This window comes from Mustelus asterias, chromosome 9 (assembly GCF_964213995.1).
Source record: "Mustelus asterias chromosome 9, sMusAst1.hap1.1, whole genome shotgun sequence".
NCBI lineage: Eukaryota > Metazoa > Chordata > Chondrichthyes > Carcharhiniformes > Triakidae > Mustelus > Mustelus asterias.
The window spans coordinates 139,962,289-139,986,733 of NC_135809.1; the positions used below are offsets into that span (position 1 = coordinate 139,962,289).

The following is a 24,445-nucleotide window of genomic DNA, read 5'->3' on the forward strand; positions in this document are numbered from 1 at the left end:
GAGAGAGAGTGGGAGACGGTGGGTCCTGGAAGTCTTTCCAAGGCTCCCGACGTGCTGGGCATTGTTTGTTCCTAAGAATTTAAGGCATTTGGATGGGCCAGCTGTTTTCTCAAGATGGCATCCGCTATGCGGACTTTGTATGAAACCAGTCTGCCCTCCAGTCGACCGTGCCTTGTAACCACACGGGGCCATTTCCATGAATCTTTAACAATACTTTATCACCCGCCTTTAAGTGTCTCTCGTGTCTGGTGTTGTGGACTCGGCACTGAGCTTCTTGATGCTTTTCCACCCTCCCCCATAAGTTCTGGAAGATCAACTCAACCTGGTGCGGATTCCTTTGCCCATGAGCAACTCAGCTGGGGCTATTCTGGTAGTTTCACAAGGGTTGCTCTGATGAAGGGGATAGATAGAGTGAACGTTCAAAGACTATTTCCTCGGGTGGATGGAGCTATTACAAGGGGGCATAACTATAGGGTTCGTGGTGGGAGATACAGGACGGATATCAGAGGTAGGTTCTGTACGCAGAGAGTGGTTGGGGTGTGGAATGGACTGCCTGCAGTGATAGTGGAGTCAGACACTTTAGAAACATTTAAGCGGTTATTGGATAGGCACATGGAGCACACCAGGATGATAGGGAGTGGGATAGCTTGATCTTGGTTTCAGATAAAGCTCGGCACAACATCGTGGGCCGAAGGGCCTGTTCTGTGCTGTACTGTTCTATGTTCTATGTTCTATGCTCTGTACTCAAACAGTAATCTGGAATGTTTAGTGTTCAAAGAGGCTGCAGGCTGTTTCTTTAACCCTGCTTTCAAGGTCTGGACTGCTCTTTCCGCCTGGCTGGTAAAGGACGGCCCATTATTGGAAGCCAGTGTCTCCAGGATTTGGAATGCCACAAAGGCACTAAGTTTCTCCACCTTCATTCTCGTATTTGACAAATGTATCCTATATACGTCCATCCATTTGGAGTGAGCACCTACAATTATGAGGAACATCGAGCCCATGAATGGACCAGCATAATCGATGCGTAGCCGAGTCCATGGCCTACCCGGCCATTCCCAAGGGTGTAGAGGAGCTGCTGCTTGTTGACATTGCTAACACTGACCCACGAACATGGCTATGTCCATATCCATGCCTGGCCACCAATCATAGCTCCTTGCCAGCATCTTCATTTTGTTATCTCCTGGGTGGCCATGGTGAATTTCAGTCAGGATGGGATGGCAGCCCTGACTCGGGATGACGACTCTTGATCCCCAGAAGAGTCTGCCATCTTCTATGGTCACCTGCTCTCTCTGACTCCAATATGGATGGAATTCGGGTTGTAATGGCCTTTTCGTTTCCCCATCAGCACCAGTTGTTTCAATTGAGCAAGGACCGGGTCTTTTTGAGTTCACTTTGAATATTATTTGCTGCCACTGGAAAAGTCTCCAAAAAATCCATGATCATTACAGTCTTCCATTGGGGGTACCACTGATGGTGTATCTGCTAACGGGAGCTGACTCAAGGCATCTGTCTGTGTTAGCGACTCGGCCTCCAGGACAGTGTTCCAATTGGTAATTGTAGGCAGCCATGATGCTATGGGCGACACCGCCTTGTCCTCCCTTATCAGTCCCAGTAGTGGTTTGTAGTCCGTGATGATGATGAACCTCTGTTCATAAAGGTACTGGTGGAACTTTTTCACACCAAATATAATCGCCAACATTTCCTTTTCGAAGTGAGCGTATTTGTGTTCCGTGATAGCCAAGGTCCTGGAGGCATCTACAATTGGACGTTCCTCTCTGTTTGGCCACCTATGTGCCAATAACATTACAATGCCATATGGGGACACATTGCAGGTCAGTAATAGTTATTTCCTGCAATCATAATGTGCTAGAACATTCGACGAGGAAAGCTGTTGCTTTACTTTATTGAAAGCCAAGGATTGATGGGAAGACCACTCTGGAGGCTAATCATTTTTTAGTAGTTTGTGTAATGGAGCCAGGTGGAGGCAGGTTGGGTATAAATTTCCAGTAGTAGGTTACCAACCCCAGAAATGACCTTAATTCCTGGACGGACGTGGAAGCTGGGGCACTTTTGATTGTCCACACCTTGTCCTCCGAGGGGTGTAGACCAGATTTGAGGGCCTGGAATACACATTTTTCTCTTCTTATGCCTTGGAAAATTGACTTTGAACTTCCTCAAGATTCCTCGGTCTTCCTTATTTGTTTTTCCTGATATGAGAACGTCATCCAGATAAATAGCAAACCGAGTTAGACTTTGTAAAATGTTCTCCATCGTTCGCTGGAAGATTGAGCAGACTGACGATACCCCAAATGGCAGTCTAGAGTATTGGTAAAGGCCCTGATGAATATGAATTAGAGTCATTGCCTGGAACTTTACTGTCCCACCCACCACGGGAATTGGAGCGGGTGAGGGGCGGAGCATGGAAAGGTCCGTTGACCTCGGGCGGAATTTTCCGGTTTGGGGACGAATGAGGCCATAAAATCCCACCCATTGAGTCATAGAACAGACACTTTGGCAACTGGTCCATGCCAACCATGGTGCCTTCCCAGCTGGTCCCAATTGCCCGCATTTGGCCCATATCCCTCCAATCCTTTCCCAACCATGTACTTATCCAAATGCTTTTTAAATGTTTACCCAAGTGCTCTTACTTTATGAGACAGACAAAGGACTGTGGTTCAAACTTAGCTTTATTAAAAACAGTTGCAAGTTACAGAAAGAACTCTTAAACAATAGATTAAGTTAACTTTTCCCCAAACTAGGCTGACTGCTTGAAAACATGTATATACTCCCCATTCTGGTGCAGTTAACTGGGTTGTTAGATTCATTTCCCTGAGCTTGTATCGACAGATGAACTCAGGGTTTTCTTGGTACAAAATGGATCCTGCATGCCCTCTTCCATCATCACGGATCACAGTAGGCCGGTCGAGTCTCTGCTGGGGTGTGTTTTAAGATGTCCTTTTTTATCCCCTCTCTTTGAGCCCTTCTGGAATGTTATCTGGCTTTCAGCTAATGGGGCCACAGGATGGGGAGGGCTTGTGGGTGGGGGGGGGGGGGGTGGGGGGGGGGGTGGGGGAGGCACAGGGATCACAGCACCCAACAAGGTTAGGCCAGGTCATGCCAGGTGCATATACCTCCTTTCAGGATATGGTTTAAGCAGATAGTTTGTTGAAAATGGGGAATACACAAACATAAGGTCTTTTCAATTGTTCTGGCTGAGTACCCCTTGATGGGTTTCAGGTCATGACGACTCCCCCATTGCTAAGGCCCTGCACCTCTGTTCAATATACAAGACAGGTCTGATCTGCTCCTTGTTGGCTTTTGACCTGTGGTAGCCTTATCCACATTCCATCAGGCCTTCTTGCTTTCAGAAACTGTTTAGCTGTGGATTAATTTAAAGTGTCAAATTCTATGCTGGGCCTAATTGCTTAGGTCTTTGGCTACTTGGCCACAGAACCCAAGCGGGACATCAGTGAACATGTTACTGTTATGTAGCTGCCGCTTGATCGCACTGTTGATGACATCATCTACCACTCTGCTGACGATCGAGAGAAGGTTGATGGGGCGGTAATTGGCCGGTTCAATTTGTCCTGTTCTTGTGGACAGGACATTCCTGGACAATTTTCCACATTGCCGGGTAGATGCCAATGTTGCAGCTGTACTGGAACAGCTTGGCTAGGGGAGCGGCATGTTCAGTACTATTGCCGGAATATTGTCAGGGCCCTTTGCAGTATCCAGTGCTTCCAGCTGTTTCAGGATGCTGGATAAACTCTAGCAGCATCCGTTTCTCTGATTTTATTGTCTTTTGTGAAGATGTGCTGCACTCCTTCACCATTGTGAATGGGGATATCCATGGAATCTCCTCCTTCTGATAGTTGTTTTTTTCATTCATTGGATGCGGGTGTCATTTATTGCCCGTCCCTAATTGCCATTTAACTAATTGCCATTCAGAGGGAAATTATAAATCAACCACATTGCTGTGGCTCTGGAATCACATGTAGGCCAGACCGGGTAAGGATGGCAGATTCCCTTCCCTGGTCCAAACTAGAATGGTCTAGTTTGGACCAGGGAGCGGCGCGGGCTTGGAGGGCCAAAGGGCCTGTTCCTGTGCTGTATTGTTCTTTGTTCCCTAAAGGACATTAGTGAACCAGGTGTGGTTTTATGATAATCAAAAATGGTTTCATGATCATCAGTAGATTCTTAATTCCAGATTTTATTGAATTCAAGTTTCACCATCTGGCGAGGTCGGAGTCGAACCCCGGTCAAGCGCATTACTCTTAGCCTATTATTAGACTAATAACGATACATAAAGTCACTGCCTCCCCATGATTAAGTGCCCACGACCATTAACAACTAGATGTCAGTTCTGCAGAGTTTTTGTCTGATTCATTACTTGTGGAACTGCTTATCTCTGTGTATCTCATGCTGCTTCTGTTTGACATTCAAGTAGTTCTGTGTTGTAGCTTCACCATATTTTCTGTATTCCTGGTGTTGCTCCTGGCATGCCCTCCTGGACTCTTCATTGAACCAGGTTGATCTTTTGTAATGGCTGAATGAGGGATATGCCAGGCCAGGAGGTTGCAGATTGTGGATGAGTACAATGCAGCTGCTGATGTCCCACAGTGGCTCATGAAGACACAGTCTTGAGTTTCTAGATCTGTTCTGAATTTGTTACATTTTACCACACTGGTCCAGCCAGATGACATGATGGAGGGTATACTCAGTGTCACAAGGATCATGTGGTGGTCACTTCGACCAATACTGTCATAGACAGATCTATCTGCAGCAGACAGTGTGTGAGGATGAGGTCACGTATGTTTTTCCCTCTTGTTGGGTCCCTCACTACCCAGTCTAGCAGCGATGTCCTTTAGGACCTGGCCAACTTGGTCTGTGGTGGTGCGACTGAGCCGTCCCTGCCCAGAGTACATTCTGCTCCCTCACCACTTCAGTGCTTTCTCCAAATGAAACTGTCAAGAACAAAGAACAATACAGCACAGGAACAGGCCCTTCGGCCCTCCAAGCCCGCGCCGCTCCCTGGTCCAAACTAGACCATTCTTTTGTATCCCTCCATTCCCACTCCATTCGTATGGCTGTCCAGATAAGTCTTAAACGTTCCCAGTGTGTCTGCCTCCACCACCTTGCCTGGCAGCGCATTCCAGGCCCCCACCACCCTCTGTGTAAAATATGTCCTTCTGATATCTGTGTTAAACCTCCCCCCCTTCACCTTGAACCTATGACCCCTCGTGAACGTCACCGCCGACCTGGGGAAAAGCTTCCCACCGTTCACCCTATCTGTGCCTTTCATAATTTTATACACCTCTATTAAGTCTCCCCTCATCCTCCGTCTTTCCAGCATTGTCAGAAGCTACAGAAGGATATAGATAGGCTGGAAATTTGGGCAAAGAAATGGCAGATGGAGTTCAATCCAGATAAATCCAGTTTACCCAATCTCTCCTCATAACTAAGCCCCTCCATACCAGGCAACATCCTGGTAAACCTCCTCTGTACTCTCTCCAAAGCCTCCACGTCCTTCTGGTAGTGTGGTGACCAGAACTGGGCGCAGTATTCCAAATGCGGCCGAACCAACGTTCTATACATCTGCAACATCAGACCCCAAGTTTTATACTCTATGCCCCGTCCTATAAAGGCAAGCATGCCATATGCCTTCTTCACCACCTTCTCCACCTGTGACGTCACCTTCAAGGATCTGTGGACTTGCACACCCAGGTCCCTCTGCGTATCTACACCCTTTATGGTTCTGCCATTTATCGTATAGCTCCTCCCTACATTATTTCTACCAAAATGCATCACTTCGCATTTATCTGGATTGAACTCCATCTGCCATTTCTTTGCCCAAATTTCCAGCCTATCTATATCCTTCTGTAGCTTCTGACAATGCTCCTCACTATCTGCAAGTCCTGCCAATTTTGTGTCGTCCGCAAACTTACTGATCACCCCAGTTACACCTTCTTCCAGATCGTTTATATAAATCACAAACAGCAGAGGTCCCAATACAGAGCCCTGCGGAACACCACTAGTCACAGGCCTCCAGCCGGAAAAAGACCCTTCCACTACCACCCTCTGTCTTCTGTGACCAAGCCAGTTCTCCACCCATCTAGCCACCTCCCCCTTTATCCCATGAGATCCAACCTTTTTCACCAGCCTACCATGAGGGACTTTGTCAAACGCTTTACTAAAGTCCATATAGACGACATCCACGGCCCTTCCCTCGTCAACCATTCTGGTCACTTCTTCAAAAAGCTCCACCAGGTTAGTGAGGCATGACCTCCCTCTCACAAAACCATGCTGACTATCGTTAATGAGTTTATTCCTTTCTAAATGCGCATACATCCTATCTCTATGTCAATGGAGATGTAATACAGATTATAACAGAAAGCCATATAAACAGATAAAAATAACAACGATATGATCATGCTTCATCTGGATCCAAAATAATAAGTCTCTTATGTTTAGATTAATATTTTGGGAGGAAAACCATAGCCATTATTTTACCAGTTTAAATTGTAGAAGTCAAATTAAATGAGCTTGATTGTGTAAAATTTATTAAAATCGATCTTTATCATTGAAGCTATTGTGTTATATATGTTTTATGTCTTTTATATGTGTTACATATGTTTTATATGTGTTTTACATGTGTTAAATATGTTTTATGTGTTTTATATGTGTTATATGTGTTTTATATATGTTTTTACTTCATGCGATTGTAACCTCTACTGTCGTGCTTATTTATGCAAAAGCCAGGTGTAGGAAAGGATATAAAATATTCCACAGTTGACAATGTTGTAATTGTTTCAATGGTGTCCTGTCCCTTTAACAGGAGCGGGTTACTGTCTCTTTAAAAGTGTTGTTTTGTAGGAAGCGGTCCCTTGGCGACGCTTCAAAGCTGCGGCTTAAACACGAATTTCCGCACATTGTCCGAGTGGTGATGAGGAAAAGGAAACGTGTGATGTGAGGCTGGCTGAGCGCAATATAAAAAAAAGCCACAGCAGTTTCGGGGCCTTGCAGACTGCTGATCAGGAGACAGAGAGAGTCAGTGAGCCGGCTCCCCGAGCAAATGTCAGCAACAATCGAGAGGAAATCGCTGGAAAATGCAGAGTGAGTGAAACTCGAGTCTTGTTTAAACGCTTTGAGATTGTAAACCGCTGCCAAGGTGTAGAGATTGCGTTAGAGTGGAACCGACAGAGGATTGAACAATTTCCTCCAACATGGGTCTGTGCTCAGTCTCCCAGTCAAAGCAGCTTCAGAGGATGACATTTCAGAGCGCCTCTATATTGTGGATTCATTTAAAACAGCGGAATTATTATTAATGTAAAAAGCCAGATCGAAGCCACATTGCGGCTTTGATGTCGATAACATTTTGTAGAATTTATTTATGTTCATTTAATTGCTTCATAAACTTTCCATTGACAGACAATTCTTATAAAGTCCCACATGTATCATTTCAGTTTTGATTTATTGGGCTTGTTAGTCTTTCGGATTCCTTTTTGATCTTTGCAACTTTCAGCCCTTTTCTGTCCAGCGCGGCGTTGAGACTCTTTCAATTCCTTACACTGTCGAAACCGGGTTCAAATCACACTGAAGGTCGAACAGAATTCCGCGTTCGAGTCCCCAGCCTCTAACTGCATCTGAGCTGCTGCTAATCTGGTAAACATTTTTGTCAGTAATGGACTCATGAGCTAAATATTAACATTTTAGAGTCAGTCTACCTCTGGGGAATTCTCGTGACCTCTTCTCATTTTAAGTTGAACTTCCCCTTCAGACACAGCTGCAACTGGGTTAAACCCAGAGCCATTTTTTTGTTTTAAACTATGTATATTTTCAGGGATGGTCATGATGAGGCAAATTGTTGGAGTTCACTGGAAAACAGGGAGCGCTGAAACACTTTAGAAACATCAGTTTCTTTGACATTATTAATATATTAAAACAGTAAATCAACATCAGAAACGTCACACTTGATAAATGACCAAAGCTGCGTTTCTTTCACAATTGGAATCTGGAGCCTTAAATCAACACTCTTGCATTTTACCGTAAATAGTGTATTACTTAGTATAACATTCATTTTATTGTTGCCAATCCCTCGGGAAATCACAACATTTTCAGGATGGTTGGGGTGTTGGATAAATCCTTACTCATTGGTATTACTCTTGCCTTGGAATGCAAAATTGGTAAGTTCCATCCCCACTCCTGGACATTGCCTTTTAGCACCACAGAATTGTTACAGTGCAGGAGGCCTTTGGGTCCATTGTGTGTGCTTTCCTACTCTGAGTGCTCAATTCACCTCATGCCGTTCTCCCGCCTTCTCCCCATAGCCCTTTTTGGATAATAGTCTACTTTGAACCCGCCTCCATCATACACTCAGGCAGCATATTTCAGAACTTAACCACTTTGTGTATGAATTTTTTTTTCCCATGTCAGTTTTGCGAATTAGTTTAAATTGGTGCCCTCTTGTTCTTGATGTGAAAACAACTGGGAACAGTTTCTCTCAATCCACTCTGTCCAGATCCCTCACGATTTTCAACATCTCTATCAAATTTTCTCTTAGCCTTTATTTCTCCAAGAGAACAGCCCGAACTTCTCCAATTTCTTTTTATAACTGAAATTCTTCATCCCTGGAACCGCTCTCATGAAAATTTTCTGCACTTTCTCTAATGTTTTCACATCTTTCCTAAAATGCAGCATCTAGAACTAAACACAATGCTGAGGCTGAAGTAGTGGCTTGTCCAAGTTCAAAATAACCTCCTTGCTCTTGTACTCTATGCCCCTATTAATAAATCTCAGGACACTGTATGCTTTAATAACTGCTCTCTTCACCTGTCCTGCCACCTTCACATTTCCTCTGCCACTTGTCCATCCATTCCACCAAGTTATCTATGTCCTTGTGAAGTTCTACATGATCCTCCTCACAGTTCACAATGCTTCCAAGTTTCATATCAACTGCACATTTTGACATTTAACACCAAGGCCTAGCTCATTAATTTATATCAGGAAAAGCAAGGGTCCCAACACTGATCCTTGGGAAACTTCACTCCAAACTTTCCTCCAGCCCAAAAACGTTAATTAACCATTACTCTCTGTTTCCAGTCGCTCAACCAATTTTGCAACCATGTTGCCATTGTTGTGACTTAGCTGCTGTTACTACTGAACAGTCAGATTCCAGGGTGGAACCTTGGCTCAATAGATTGTAACTTTTATTTTTTGTACAGAGGCATGGATGAACAGTCACAGGACTGCCACGCGACTCTTAACAAACAAATAAAACATTTATTGAACAAGAAAAGATTAACTACAGTATACCATTCCCTGTCTCCCACTACACCTTCACAGATACATATAGATCTACAAGGATTACACAATTTGCAAAATATTAGAATGCTGCAAGATGACCACCAATGCATCCACTGTTTCTAGAGCCTCTTCCTGAAGTACTCTGGGATGTAGATTATCAGGCCCTGGGGAATCGTCAGTCTTCAATCAATTTCCCCAACACCATTTCTTTACTGATACTGATTTGCTTCAGTTCCCCTCTCTCACTAAACCCTGTGTTCCCCAACATTTCTGGTATCTTATTTGTGTTCTCCTTTGTGAAGACACAAGCAAAGTATGTATTCAGTCGGTCAGCCATTTCTTTATTCCCCATTATAAATTTCCCAGGTTCTGACTGGAAGGGACCTACATTTTGAACTTTGCACTTTTAGTCATAGAGTTGTACAGCGCAGAAGAGACCCTCTGGCCCATTTGAGTCTGCACTGATCCCATTTTCCAGCACTTGTCCCATATCCTTGAATGTTATGATGTTTCAAGTGCTCATCCAAATACTTTTTAAAGGTTATAATGTTTCCGGCCTCCACTACCTTTCCAGGCAGTGCATTCCAGATTCCCACCACCCTCTTAGTGAATTTTTTTCTCTCAAATCCCCTCTGAATCTCCTGCCCCTCACCCTAAAACTATACCTCCTCATGATTGACCCCTCAGCCAAGGGGAACAGCTGCTCCCTACTCACCCTGTCCATTCCCCTCATAATCTTAAACACCTCGATCATGTCCCCCCTCAGATAAAACAATCTAAGCCTATCCAGTCTCTCCTTCTAGCTCAAATGCTCCATCCCAGGTAACATCCTGATGAACACCCTCTGTATCCCCTCTAGTGTTATTACATCCTTCCTATAGTGAGGAGACCAGAATTGCACACACCACTCCAGCTGTGGCCTAACCAATGCTCTGTACAGCTCCAATCTTACCCCCTCACAATTATACTCTATACCACGACTGATGAAACCAAGTGACCAATGTGTCTTAACTATCTGAGTCACCTGATCTGCTGTCTTCCGGGATCTGTGAATAATTACTCAAAGACCCATCTGTTCCTCTGGGCTTCCCAGTGTCCTGCCATTTATTAAATACTCTCTTGTCTTGTTACTACTTCCAAAGTGCATCACCTTGCATTTATCAGGGGTAAATACAATCTGTCACTGCTCTGCCCATCTGACCAACCCATCTATATCTTCCTCTAACCTACAGCCGCCTTCTTCACCATTAACCACCCTACCAATCTTGGTGTCATTTGCAAACTTACTCATCATTCCCCCCATGTTATCGTCCATAACATTTTATGTATATAATAAACAATGAGGATCCCAGTACTGATCCTTGTGGTACACCACTGGACACAAGCCTCCATTCACTCAAACAGCCTTCTACCACTACCCTTTGAGTCCTATTACTAAGCCAGTTTTTGATCAATCTCACCAAGTTTTCCTGAATTCCATGTGCTTCAATCTTAATCAGTCTCCCATGTGGGACCTTGTCAAAGGTTTTGCGAAAATCCATACAAACTACATCAACTGAACGTCCCTCATCCACGCATTTGATCACATTTTCAAAAATTTCTATCAAACTTATTAGGCATGACCTCCCTCTGACAAAGCCATGCTGACTATCCCTAATTAACAAATGCCTTTCAAGTGGAGATTAATTCTCTCCTTCAGAATTTTCTCCAATCATTTCCCAGCACTAACGTGGGACTCAGTGGTCTGTAATTTCCTGGTTCATCTCTATCATTCTTCTTGAAAAGTGGAACCACATTAGCCCCCTCCAGTCCTCTGGCACTTACCCCGTATCCAGAGAGGAATTTAAAATTTGTGTCAGAGCCTTGTCTCTCACAGCAGCCGAGGATGCAGTTCATCCAGGCCTGAGGATTTCTCCATTGTTAAGCCTGTCAGAGCCTCCAAACCCTCCTAATTTCCTGGGCTAAACTGTGCGAGTTCCTCAGAGTCCCTGTTTCATAAGAACATAAGAACATAAGAAATAGGAGCAGGAGTAGGCCATCTGGCCTTTCGAGCCTGCCCCGCCATTCAACAAGATCATGGCTGATCTGAAGCAAATCAGTTCCACTTACCCGCCTGCTCCCCATAACCCCTAATTCCCTTATCGATCAGAAAACTATCTACCCGTGATTTAAACATATTCAACGAGGAAGCCTCCACCACTTCAATGGGCAGAGAATTCCAGAGATTCACTACCCTCTGAGAGAAGAAGTTCCCCCTCAACTCTGTTCTGAACCGACCCCCCCTTATTTTGAGGCTGTGCCCTCTAGTTCTGGTTTCCCTTCTAAGTGGAAAGAATCTCTCCACCTCTACCCTATCCAGCCCCTTCATTATCTTATATGTCTCTATAAGATCACTCCTCATCCTTCTAAACTCCAACGAGTACAGACCCAATCTGTTTAATCTCTCCTCATAAGCCACACCCCTCATCTCCGGTATCAACCTGGTGAACCTTCTCTGCACTCCCTCCAAGGCCAATATATCCTTTCGCAAATAAGGGGACCAAAACTGCACACAGTACTCCAGTTGCGGCCTCACCAGTGCCTTGTACAGTTGCAGCAAGACCTCCCTGCTTTTATTTTCTATCCCCCTCGCGATAAAGGCCAACATTCCATTCGCCTTCTTGATCACCTGCTGCACCTGCAGACTGAGTTTTTGCGATTCGTGCACAAGGACCCCCAGGTCCCTCTGCACAGTCGCACGACGTAATTTTTCTCCATTTAAATAATATTCCAATTTACTATTATTTCTTCCAAAGTGGATAACCTCACATTTGCTAATGTTATATTCCATCTGCCAGATCCTCACCCACTCGCTCAGCCTATCCATATCTCTCTGCAGACTTTCCGCGTCCTCCACGCAATTTGCTTTCCCACTCACCTTCGTGTCATCAGCAAACTTGAATACCCTACATTCAGTCCCCTCCTCCAGATCATCTATGTAAATGGTAAACAATTGAGGCCCCAGCACCGATCCCTGCGGCACGCCACTGGTCACCAACTGCCAACCAGAAAAGCACCCATTTATCCCAACTCTCTGCTTCCTGTTAGATAGCCAATCCCCAATCCACGCCAACATCTTACCCCTAACTCCGTGTACCCCAATCTTCTGCAGCAACCTTTTGTGAGGCACCTTATCGAACGCCTTCTGGACATCTAAAAACACCACATCCACCGGTTCCCCTCTGTCAACCACACTAGTGACATCTTCATAAAAGTCCAGTAGATTCGTCAAACACGACTTTCCCTTCACGAATCCATGCTGCGTCTGCTTGATCAAACCATTCTTATTCAGAAGCTCTGTTATTTCCTCTTTAATAATGGACTCTAGCATCTTCCCAACTACGGACGTTAAGCTAACTGGCCTGTAGTTACCCGCCTTTTGTCTACTTCCTTTTTTAAACAGCGGCGTAACAGTAGCTGTTTTCCAGTCAGCCGGCACTACCCCAGAGTCCAGCGAATTTTGATAAATTACTACTAACGCATCTGCTATTACCTCAGCCATTTCTTTCAGTACCCTGGGATGCATTCCATCCGGGCCCGGGGACTTGTCTACCTTCAGTCCTATTAGTCTACCAAGCACCACCTCCTTAGTAACAGTAATTGTATTAAGGACCTCCCCTCCCCACCAACTCTCGATCTCTAATATTCGGCAAACTATTTGTGTCTTCCACCGTGAAGACCGACACAAAGAACTTATTTAAAGTCTCAGCCATTTCCTTGTTTTCCACTATTAAATCCCTCCTCTCATCTTCCAAGGGTCCAACATTCACTCTAGCCACTCTATTCCTTTTGATATACTTGTAAAACCTTTTACTATCATTTTTTATATTTTGAGCTAGTTTAGTTTCATAATCTATCTTTCCTTTCTTAATCGCTTTCTTAGTCGTTCTTTGTTTTTCTTTAAAGCTTTCCCAATCCACTAATTCTCCACTATTTTTGGCCACTCTGTACGCATCTGATTTTATTTTAATACTCTCCTTTATTTCCTTCGTTATCCACGTCCGGTTATCCTTTTTCTTACAGTCCTTCTTTATCACCGGAATATATTTTTGCTGAGTACTTAAAAAAATCTCCTTAAAAATCCTCCACTGTTCCTCAGCTGTCCTACCTACCAGTCTGCTCGCCCAGTCTACATTAGCCAATTCCACCCTCATCCTATCGTACTCCCCTCTGTTCAAGCAGAGGACACTGGTTTGGGACCCTACTTTCTCACCCTCCATCTGTATCAGAAATTCCACCATATTATGATCACTCATCCCAAGAGGATCCTTCACAAGAAGATCCTTAATCCTACCTGTCTCGTTGCACAGAACCAGATCCAAGATAGCTCGCTCTCTCGTAGGTTCTGTAACATACTGTTCAATGAAACAATCCCGACAGCATTCCAAGAACTCTTCCTCAAGCCCTCCACGTCCAATTTGAGTCGACCAATCAATATGTAGGTTAAAATCCCCCATGATTATTGCCGTTCCACTTTTGCACGCATCCATTATTTGCTTGTTTATAGAATTCTGTACCCATGTTCTCCCTTTCCTGAGTGAAGTCTGATGAGAAGTATTCATTTAACATCCTTGCAATGTCCTGCGGCTTCACACAGATTGCCCCCTTGGTCTCTAATGGGCCCTACTCTTCCCCTTAATGTATTTATAGAATATTTTAGGATTCTCCCTAATGTTGTTCGCAAGTCCTATTTCATGCCCCCTTTTTGATCTTCTAATTGATTTCTTAAATCCCCTCTTGCACTTTTCTATATTCCTCTAGGGCCACTGCTGAATTGCTCCCTTTGGACTTGCTGAAAGCCTTTCTCCTCTTCCTTATGCAGTTCTGAATCATCCTGGACACCCAGGATTCCCTTTTGGGAACATGTTGGACTGTACTCTCCCCAGCTCCTTATTGAATGGCCCCCACTGCACTGCTGTAGACTTTCCCACAAGGCAATGTTCTTAGTCAACTTTGGTCATATCCTTCTCCCAATCCAAAACTGTCTTTGGCAGGTCATCTTTCTTTTTGTCCATAACAAACTTGAACTATATCGTGTTGTGGTCGCTATTGTGAAAATGCTCCCCCACTGCCACATTGAACATTGTCCGGCTTTGTTCCCCAGAGCCAGATTCAGCACTGTGCCATCCCTTGTTGGGCCTTCTATGCATTGATACATAGTAGTCCCCTGAGTACATTTCAATAAATCTGACCTTTACGCTATAAATATCCCAATTTATATTGAAATTCCCTAGTATTATTATTCTTACACACCTCAGGGAACTGTCTACATATTTAATTCAGTTTATTTATTAGTCACAAGTAGGCTTACGTTAACACTGCAATGAAGTTACTGTGAAAATCCCCGAGTCGCCACACTCCAGCACCTGTTTGGGTGCACTGAAGGAGAATTTAGCATGGCCAATGCACCTAACCAGCACGTCTTTCAGACTATGGGAGGAAACCAGAGCACCCGGAGGAAACCCACGCAGACACGGGGAGAATGTGCAGACTCCACACAGACAGTCACCAAAGCCGGGAATCGAATCCAGGTCCCTGGTGCTGTGAGGCAGCAGTGCTAACCACTGTGCCACCCCCATTTTCTACTCTATTTCCTGCTGACTCTTTGGGGGGCCTATAATACACTCCCAGTAATGTGGCTGCCCCCTTAACATACCTAAGTTCTACCCAAAAAGCCTTTTTTGCAGAGCCTTTCAAGATATCATAGTCCCTTATTGCAGTAATTGACTCCTTAATTAATATTGCTACACCACCTCCCTTTTTACCCGCTTCTCTGTCTCGCCTAAAGATCCTGGAGATGATTTTCCCCAAAAAAACTAACTGCCCAAAATGTGGGAAAATGGAAGAGTTTCCTGCTCGTTTTTTGGGCACACATAGTCAGGGGCATTTCCAGTACTCCGGGGCGATTCTCCACTTCCGGTGGGTCAGGTTGGGAGATGGGCACATTCGCCGATTCGCGGAAACCGGGACCGCGCTGGAAAGCGGCGGGAAGATCAGGTAAGTACTTTGTCTATTTTCAATGTAATTTGAATGTGATCATCAGGCCTGGGGCTGAATTCTCGCCGGTCCGATAGCATCGCCCACCCTGCCAGGAGTATTTCACTCTGATGGGGTTTAAAGTAGCTCCCCACTTTCGGGGAACTAGGGGGGACCCCGCTGGAGTGAAGGAGGGACAATCAGGACCCCCCCCACCCCTCCCCAGGGGGTCAGGCGGCAGGGGTGTGGTGCCCCCTGGGCATGGGCACCCTGGTAGTGCCAGCCTGTTCCCTCAGGTCGGGCAGTGTCAAGGGGGCGGGGCCTAGGGGGTGCGGCCTATCGTGGGCAGGGCTTAGGGGAGATCAGTGGGGGTGGGAGGTCCCACTGCCATTCTGCATGGGAATTGTCGGGGCTGGAGGGAGGCCAGCGATCGGGGGGGTGGGGGGGATGGTCTGTTGGGGGGTTTGCCTCCCAGGGAGTGGTCTGCTGGGGTGGGTGGAGTGAGGGGGGATCGTCACTCCTGGCTGGGGGAGGGGGGAGGGGGTTGCTGGAGACGAGGGCGCTCCGGGACAGGGCTGGCCTGAGAATGCTCATGGGAGCCACAATTGGGCCGTGGGGGGGTTTGGAAGGGCAGTACTGCGGGAGTCCCGAGCAGACCAATAAACCAGCGGCTGACAGTTTGGGGCCACTGCGCATGCATGGAGTTCAGACTCCAGCATGAATAGGCTCCGCCCCCTTAGCTTTTAATTATATTCACGATTGTGACCTCTGCATTGCCCAGAGTGTGGGAGATTCGAGTCCGAACTCCCACTGAAAAAACAATCGTGACTTACGCCATTTTTCCCGCCAATTCAACACTTCGAATTTTTTTGGGAGAATTGCCCCCTCAATGTTTCAGTGTCTGCTGGGGGATTCACGCTAGTAAAGTGGGTGGGGGAGGTCGAATCCCATCTGAAAGTCCGGCATCACTGTGCTGAATCTAGGGGTACAAGTTCATAGCTCCTTGAAAGTGGAGTCACAGGTGGACAGGGTGGTAAAGAAGGCATTCGGCATGCTTGGTTTCATCCGTCAGAACATTGAATACAGGAGTTGGAATGTCTTGTTGAAGTTGTACGAGACATTGGTAATGCCACACTTGGAATACTGTGTGCAATTCTGGTCACCCTAATGTAGAAAGGATATTATTAAACTAGAAAGAGTGCAGAAACGATTTACTAGGATGCTACCAGGACTTGATGGATTGAGTTATGAGAAGAGGCTGGATAGACTGGGACTTTTTTCTCTGGAGCGTATAAGGCTGAGGGATGGTCTTACAGAGGTTTATAAAATAATGAGGGGCATAGATCAGCTAGATTGTCAATATCTTTTCCCAAAGGTAGGGGAGTCTAAAACTAGAGGGCATAGGTTTAAGGTGAGAGAGGAGAGATACAAAAAGGTCCAGAGGGACAATTTGTTCACACACAGGGTGGTGAGTGTCTGGAACAAACTGCCAGAGGTAATAGTAGAGGTGGGTACAATTTTGTCTTTTAAAAAGCATTTAGATAGTTACATGAGTAAGATGGGTATAGAGGGTTATGGGCCAAATGTGGGCAATTGGGACTAGCTTAGGGGCTTTAAAAAAAGGGCAGCATGGACAAGTTGGGCTGAAGGGCCTGTATTCGTGTTGTAAACCTCTATGAATGTGCCACTGCACATGCGCCGATTTGTCGGTAGGGAGATGGGTGCATGTGCACCAGCCTCCCGATCGCCAGCCTCCCAATGACTTCCCTGATCATCACCCAATTGCCTCCCCTCCCCTCCACCCCATGGCCAGCCGAATCTGACCGCCCCCTCAACATGGCCAGCTCCAATTCCCACCCCCTCCCCCTGTGGACAGCCCCGATCTGCCCCCCACCCTCCAAAGCCAGCCCTGATTTGTCCTCTCCCATGGCTAGCACTGACTTCCCCTCCCCATGGCCAGCCCCGATTGCCCCCCCCCCACTGATTTCAAATGCAGAGTGCGCAGCGGTGTCCCACCACCTCCACTACCAATTGGCCCGCCCCCGGTCTGGTCCATTCCCCCCCAGGCCTCACCGCCGGTGCCTGGTGGGCAGTGCCAGGGTGCCAGGCTGACTGCCAGGATGGCATTGCCCAAGGGGCATCCCCGTAGCCACCAACCTCCTGGGGGAGCCTCAAATGCCTCTGTCCCCATTGTTGATGGGGACCAGCTTTAATCCCCGCTGGTGGCAACATCTTCCAGTGGGGGCTGAAACATTAGCAAGTCTAGACAATACCATCCCAGGCTCGTTAATGACATTAAAATGGTGATTTAAATATTGTAATCAGCCTTGTGCTGTTTACCGGCACGAGGCTGATTACGCCATAAAAATTGGCTGGGAAAGTTGCGCCCCTTATACCCTGAATGTTGAATTGCCAGTCCTGTCCTTTCTGCGACCATGTTTTAGTTTATTTATTAGTGTCACAAATAGGCATACATTAACACTGCAATGACGTTACTGTGAAAATCCCCTTGTCACCACAATCCGGCGCCTGTTCGGGTGAGGGAGAATTTAACATGGCCAATGCACCTAACCAGCATGTCTTTCAGACTATGGGAGGAAACTGGAGCACCCGGAGAAAACCCAAGCAGACATGGGAAGAATGTGCAAACTCCACACATAAAGTGACCCAAGCCAGGAATTGAACCCAGGTCCCTGGCGCTGTGAGGCAGCAGCTGTGATTGCAACAATATCACAATTCCATGTGTCGATCCACGCCTGTAACTCATCAGTCTTGCCTATTATGGAATTAAAGACCATCCAGCCTTACCTTACCTTACTCAACACAGCTGATCTTACTCTGACTTGTTTCTTTAACTTGCATGATGTGACTCTATTTCACTCATACTCAGTGTCCCCTCCCCTGCCAAACGAGGTTAAACTCCTCCCAATAGCACTAGCAAACCTACCTGCTATTTAAAAAGGTGCTCCTTTTTCCTCAACTGTGGATTCCCATCTACAGTTGTCAACCGAACCCTCAACAGTCCATTTCCCGCACCACGACCCTCACCCCCTCAACTCCCTCCTAAAACAAGGATAGAGTCCCCCTTGTTCTCACATTTCACCCCACCAACCTCCGCATGCAAAGCATAATCCTCCGCCATTTTCACCAACTCCACCGTGATGCCACCACCAAACACATCTTCCCTTCACTCCCTCTGTCAGCGTTCCGCAGTGACCGTTCCCTCCAAGATAACCTAGTCCACTCCTCCACTATACCCAACACCTCTCCCGTCACTCATGGCACTTTCCCATGCAATCGCAGAAGGAGTAACACCTGTCCCTTTACCTCTTCTATGCTCAACATCCAAGGTCCAAAACATTCATTCCAGGTTAAGCAGCGTTTCACTTGCACCTCTTTCAATTTGGTCTATTGCATTTGCTGCTCCCAAATATGGTCTCCTCTATTTCGAAGAGACCAAGCGCAGACTGGGTGATCGCTTTGCTGAGCACCTTCGGTCTGTGCACAATCAGGACCCTGACCTTGCCATTTTAACACACGATCCAGCTCCCATGCCCACATGTCAATTACAAGGGAGAAAGTGTTAGGTTTTTTAGGAAACATTAAGACAGACAAACCCCCAGGGCCAGATGGCATCTATCCTAGACTCCTCAGGGAGGCAAGAGATGAAATTGCTGGGCCTCTAACAGAAATCTTTGTCTCTTCACTGGACACAGGTGAGGTCCTAGAGGATTGGAGGATAGCAAATGTGGTCCCGTTATTTAAGAAGGATAGCAAGGATAACCCGGGTAATTATAGGCCGGTGAGCTTGACGTCCGTGGTAGGGAAATTGTTGGAGAAGATTCTTAGAGATAGAATATATGCGCATTTAGAACTGAATAATCTCATTAACAATAGACAGCATGGTTTTGTACGAGGGAGGTTTTGCCTCAAAAATTTGGTTGAGTTTTTTGAGGAAGTGACAAAAATGATTGACGAGGGAAGGGCCGTGGATGTTCTGCAGGGCTCTGTACTGGGACCTCTGCTGTTTGTGATATATATAAATGATTTGGAGGAAGATGTAGCTGGTGTGATCAGTAAGTGGACGACACGAAGATTGCTGGAGTTGTGGACAGTGATGAACATTGTCAGAGAATACAGCAGGATATAGATAGGCTGGAACATTGGGCGGAGAAATGGCAGATGGAATTTAATCCAGATAAATGTGAAGTGATGCATTTCGGTAGATCTAATGTAAGGGGGAGCTATACAATAAATGGCAGAACCATCAGGAGTATAGACACACAGAGGGACCTGGGTGTACACTACCAGAAGGACGTGGAGGCTTTGGAGAGAGTACAGAAAAGGTTTACCAGGATGTTGCCTGGTATGGAGGGTCTTAGCTATGAGGAGAGATTGGGTAAACTGGGGTTGTTCTCCCTGGAAAGACGGAGGATGAGGGGCAACCTAATAGAGGTGTATAAAATTATGAAGGGCATAGATAGGGTGAACAGTGGGAAGCTTTTTCCCAGGTCGGAGGTGACGAACACAAGGGATCACGGGTTCAAGGTGAGGGGGGCAAACACAGATGTCAGGGGGACGTATTTTACACAGAGGGTGGTGGGGGCTTGGAATGCACTGCCAAGCAAGACGATTGAGACGGACGCGCTGGGATCGTTTAAGACTTGCCTAGATAGCCTAGATAGCCACATGAACAGACTGGGAATAGAGGGCTACAAACGAATGGTCTAGTTGGGCACATGAGCGGTGCAGGCTTGGAGGGCCGAAGGCTTTGTTCTTTGTTCTTTGTCTGTCCTTGGCCTGCTGCAATGTTCCAGTGAAGCTCAACGCAAACTGGAGGGACAGCATCTCATCTTCCAGCTAGGCACTTTACAGCCTTCCGGTCTCAACATCGAATTCAACAACTTCAGATGATTTGCTCTACCCCACCTCACCCCCTCTGTTTTCATTCTATTTTATTTAATTTTTACTGTTCTCTACCTTTTATTTCTTTATTGTCTGTCTTCATTTTTCTTCCCCCCCCCCCCACTCTTTCCCTCTACTTTATCTCTCTTCCCTTACCTTTTCTCCCCCCGTTTCCCCTTTTCTACATTCTACCTCTGTCCCATCTCCCTCCCAACATCTCCATCTGTCACAGCTTACAGCTTCTCTGCCGTTTGGCCATTCACACCCTTTATTCACTCTGAGGACAGCTATTAGCAGTCTTTTCCCCTGGTTTCTGTGACTATGACTCACCTTTCATTCCCTCACCCTGCAGTATAAATATCTCCCATTTTCTATGCTGTTTAGCTTTGACAAAGGGTCATCTGGACTCGAAACGTCAGCTCTTTTCTCTCCTTACAGATGCTGCCAGACTTGCTGAGAATTTCCAGCATTTTCTCTTTTGGTTTTTTACCTGCAAGGATCTTGGCCTCACTGTGGTTCAGGTGTAGACCGTCCCATTTGTACAGGTCCCATCATCCCCAAAAACGGCCCCAGTGATCCAGGAATCTAAAACCTTCCATCCTGCACCTACTCTTGAACCACGCATTTATCTGTCCTATTTTCCTATTTCTATACTCGCTAGCACATGGCCATGGGAGTAATCCAGTGATTACAAGCTTTGAGACCCTGCTTTTTAATCTACTGCCTAGCTTCCTGATTTCTTGAAGCAAGACCTCATTCTTCAGTTGACCGATATCGTTGGTACCAACATGCACCACAAGCTCTAACTCATCACCCTCCCCTTTCAGGATGCTCTGCAGCTGTTCATTAATGCTTGACCCTGGCACCAGGGAGGCAACACTCCAGTCAGATCTTTGGCCGCAGAAACACCTGTCAGTTCTCCTGTGTAAGGAATCCCCTCTCACTAGTGCTTTTCCTTTCATCTTCCTCCCTCCTTGTACAGTCAAGCTGCTTGTGGTGCCACAGGTTGGCTCCGACTGCATTCCTCTGAGATTCCAGTGCCCTCATCAGCTTCCAAAATAGAATACCAGTTAGTGAGCGGGACCTCAGGGGACTCCTGCACTACCTGTCTGTTCTTCCTGGACTGTCTGGTGGTCACCTATTCCCTTTCATAGCATCATAGAATCCTACTGTGCAGAGGGAAGCCATTCGGCCCATCAAGTCTGCACCAAACACAATCCCACCCAGGCCCTATCCCCATAACCCCATGTATTTACCCTAGCTAGTCCCCCTGACACTAAGGAGCAATTTAGCATGGCCAATCAACCTAACCCACATATCTTTGGACGGTGGGAGGAAACCAGAGCATCTGGAGGAAACCCACGCAGACACGGGGAGATTGTGCAGACTCGACATAGACAGTGACTCAAGCCGGGAATCGAACCCGGGTCCCTGGCGCTGTGAGGCAGCAGTTCTTTCCTCTAGTCCCTTGAGCTGTGGTGTGACCACCTCTCTAAACATGCTATCCATGTAACTGGCAGCCTCGCAGATGCACCATGATGTCTCCAGCCACTGCTCCAGCTCCAAAACCTGGAGCTCCAGCTTCTGCAGCTGGGAGCACTTCCTGCAGATGTGGTCAGCTTGAACACTGGCAGCTTCCAGGACTCCCCACATGTGACAAGCCAGACGTTGCACTGAGCTGTCCTCTCCTGACACGTCTTAAATATTAAATTAATGCCTTAGACCAGAACAAATTTAGATACAGCCAATAAATAATACTTTTCCCAATAATTAATACATTAATAATTCAAAGACTATTTCCTCGGGTGGTTGGAGCTATTACATCAAAGACTTTTTCCTTGGGTGGATGGAGCTATTACAAGGGGGCATAACTATAGGGTTCATGGTGGGAGATATAGGAAGGATATCAGAGGTAGGTTCTTTACGCAGAGAGTGGTTGGGGTGTGGAATGGACTGCCTGCAGTGATAGTGGAGTCAGACACTTTAGGAACATTTAAGCGGTTATTGGATAGGCACATGGAGCACACCAGGATGATAGGGAGTGGGATAGCTTGATCTTGGTTTCAGATAAAGCTCGGCACAACATCGTGGGCCGAAGGGCCTGTACTGTTCTATGTTCTATGTTCTATTTCTTTTAGCTTCAGCTATTTAAACACTGTCCCTAATATCAGTTACTCAGCAGCTAATCAGCTTAACGCTTTCCTGTGACATTGTTCTTTGATTTTTCGAACTCAGTTCTCTCTTTTATTCTGTCCCAGTGAAATGTTTTCCTCGCAGGTCTGGAGCTCTCTGCCGCCTCGGAGAAAGATGGATGCAAAAGACAGCTTTGGATTAGGAGAAGACAGATTTGTTGAAAATGAGACAGGATCTGGTCAAAGTTGAGTCCCGAGTGAATACCGATGTAAAGTATTCATTTAACACCTGACCAATGTCCTGCAGCTCCACGCACAGATTGTGCTCTTGGTTCCTATTGGGCCTTACTCTTTCCCTTGGTTATCCTCTTCCCCTAATATACATATAGAATTTCTTGGGATTTCCCAAACTCTACCTGCCATTGCTTTTTCACACCATTGCTCTTTGCCCTCCTAATTGCTTTCTTACATTTCCCCTCTGCACTTTCCATAGTCCACGAAGGCCTCTGCTGATTTGCTCCCCTTGTTCCTGCTAAAAGCCTCCCTTTTCTTTCTTATCCAGTCCTGAATATTCCTAAACATCCAGGGTTCTCCGGGTTTAGAATCATAGAACCACAGAGAAGATCCAACACAGAAGGGGCCATTTTGTCCATGCTGACCCAAAGACAAAACAAATGACAGAAAACAGTACAGCATAGAAACATAGGTCCTTCGGCCCACCAAGCCTGCGCCGACACATGACATCTTTCTAAACTAAAGACCTTTTGCCTCTAAACCATCTGTACGCTTCTATTCCCTGCCTATCCATGTATCTGTCAAGATGCCTCTGAAACATTGCTTCTACCGCCCCCACAGGCAGTGCATTCCAGGCACTTACCACCCTCTGCAACTTCTTCACGCAGAGCGTGCTGCGTGTATGGAATTAGCTGCCAGAGAAACGCAGATACAATAGCAACATTTAAAAAGCATTTGGATAAGTACATGGATGGGAAAGGCTTAGAGGGATATGGGCCAAACATGGGCAATTGGGGCTAGCTGGGAAGGCGCGATGGTCGGCATGGACTGGTTGGGCCAAAGGGCCTGTTTCTGTGCTGTATTACTGTACAGCTGTGTTTAAAAAAAAAAATTGCCTCTCACAAACCTTTAAACTTTTCCCCTTTTACCTTAAAGTTATGTCCCTCATAATTGACTCTTGCACTCTGGGAAAAAGATTCTGACTATCCATTCTATCTGTGTCTCTCATCATTTTGTAAACTTCTATCAGGTCGCCCCTCAGCCTCCAATGTTCAAGTGAAAACAAACCAAGTTTCTCCAACCTCTCCTCCTAGCTAATACCCTCCATACCAGGCAACATCCTGGTAAACCTTTTCTGTACCCTCTCCAAAGCCTCCACATCCTTCTGGTAGTGTGGCGACCAGAACTATACACAATATTCCAAATGTGGCCTAACTAAGGTTCTATACAGCTGCAACATGACTTGCAAATTTTTATACTCTATGTCCCAACTGATGAAGGGAAGCATGCCATATGCCTCCTTGACCACCTTATCTACCTGTGTTGCCATTTTCAGGGAACTGTGGGCCTGTATGCCCAGATCCCTCTGTGTGTTAATACATCTAAGGGTTCTGCCACTTACTGATTACTTCCCTCCTGCATTAGACTTTCCAAAATGCATCAGGTCACATTTGTCTGGATTAAATTCCATCTGCCATTTCTCCGTCAAGTCTCCAGTCCATCTATATCCTGTTGTATTCTCTGGCAATCCTCCTCACTATCCACAGCTCCCCGTATCTGTGTCATCTGCAAATTTACTAATCAGACCACCTACATTCTCTTCCAAATCATTTATATAGATTACAAACAATGAGGATCCCAGCACTGACCCTTGTGGAACACCACTGGTCACAGATCTCCAGTCAGAAAAATACCCTTCCAATGCTGCCCTCTGTCTTCTATGACAAAGCCAGTTCTGTATCCATTTACCAGCTCACCATGGATCCTATGTGACTTCACCTTCTGGATTAGCCTGCCATGACGGTGCTTGTCAAAGGGAAAGTCCATGTAAGACAACATTCCCGGCTTGGGTCACT

At 46.1% G+C, this 24,445-nt stretch overlaps 1 protein-coding gene across 3 annotated transcripts in view; it reads left to right on the forward strand.

Annotated features, from left to right (window-relative positions):
- Positions 1-6,177: 6,177 nt before the first annotated feature.
- Positions 6,178-24,445, forward strand: part of lmo2 (LIM domain only 2 (rhombotin-like 1)) — a 51,559-nt gene continuing 33,291 nt past the window's right edge. Inside the window, exons 1-2 of one of the 3 annotated variants that reach the window (XM_078221070.1) lie at positions 6,178-6,267; positions 6,836-7,113. In XM_078221070.1, coding sequence (XP_078077196.1) covers positions 7,073-7,113 — 41 coding nt within the window. In that variant the 5' untranslated portion in view covers positions 6,178-6,267; positions 6,836-7,072. Of the gene's footprint in view, positions 6,268-6,835; positions 7,114-14,103; positions 15,340-24,445 lie in introns of those variants that run through there. The other 2 variants (XM_078221071.1, XM_078221069.1) reach the window with 2 other exon arrangements.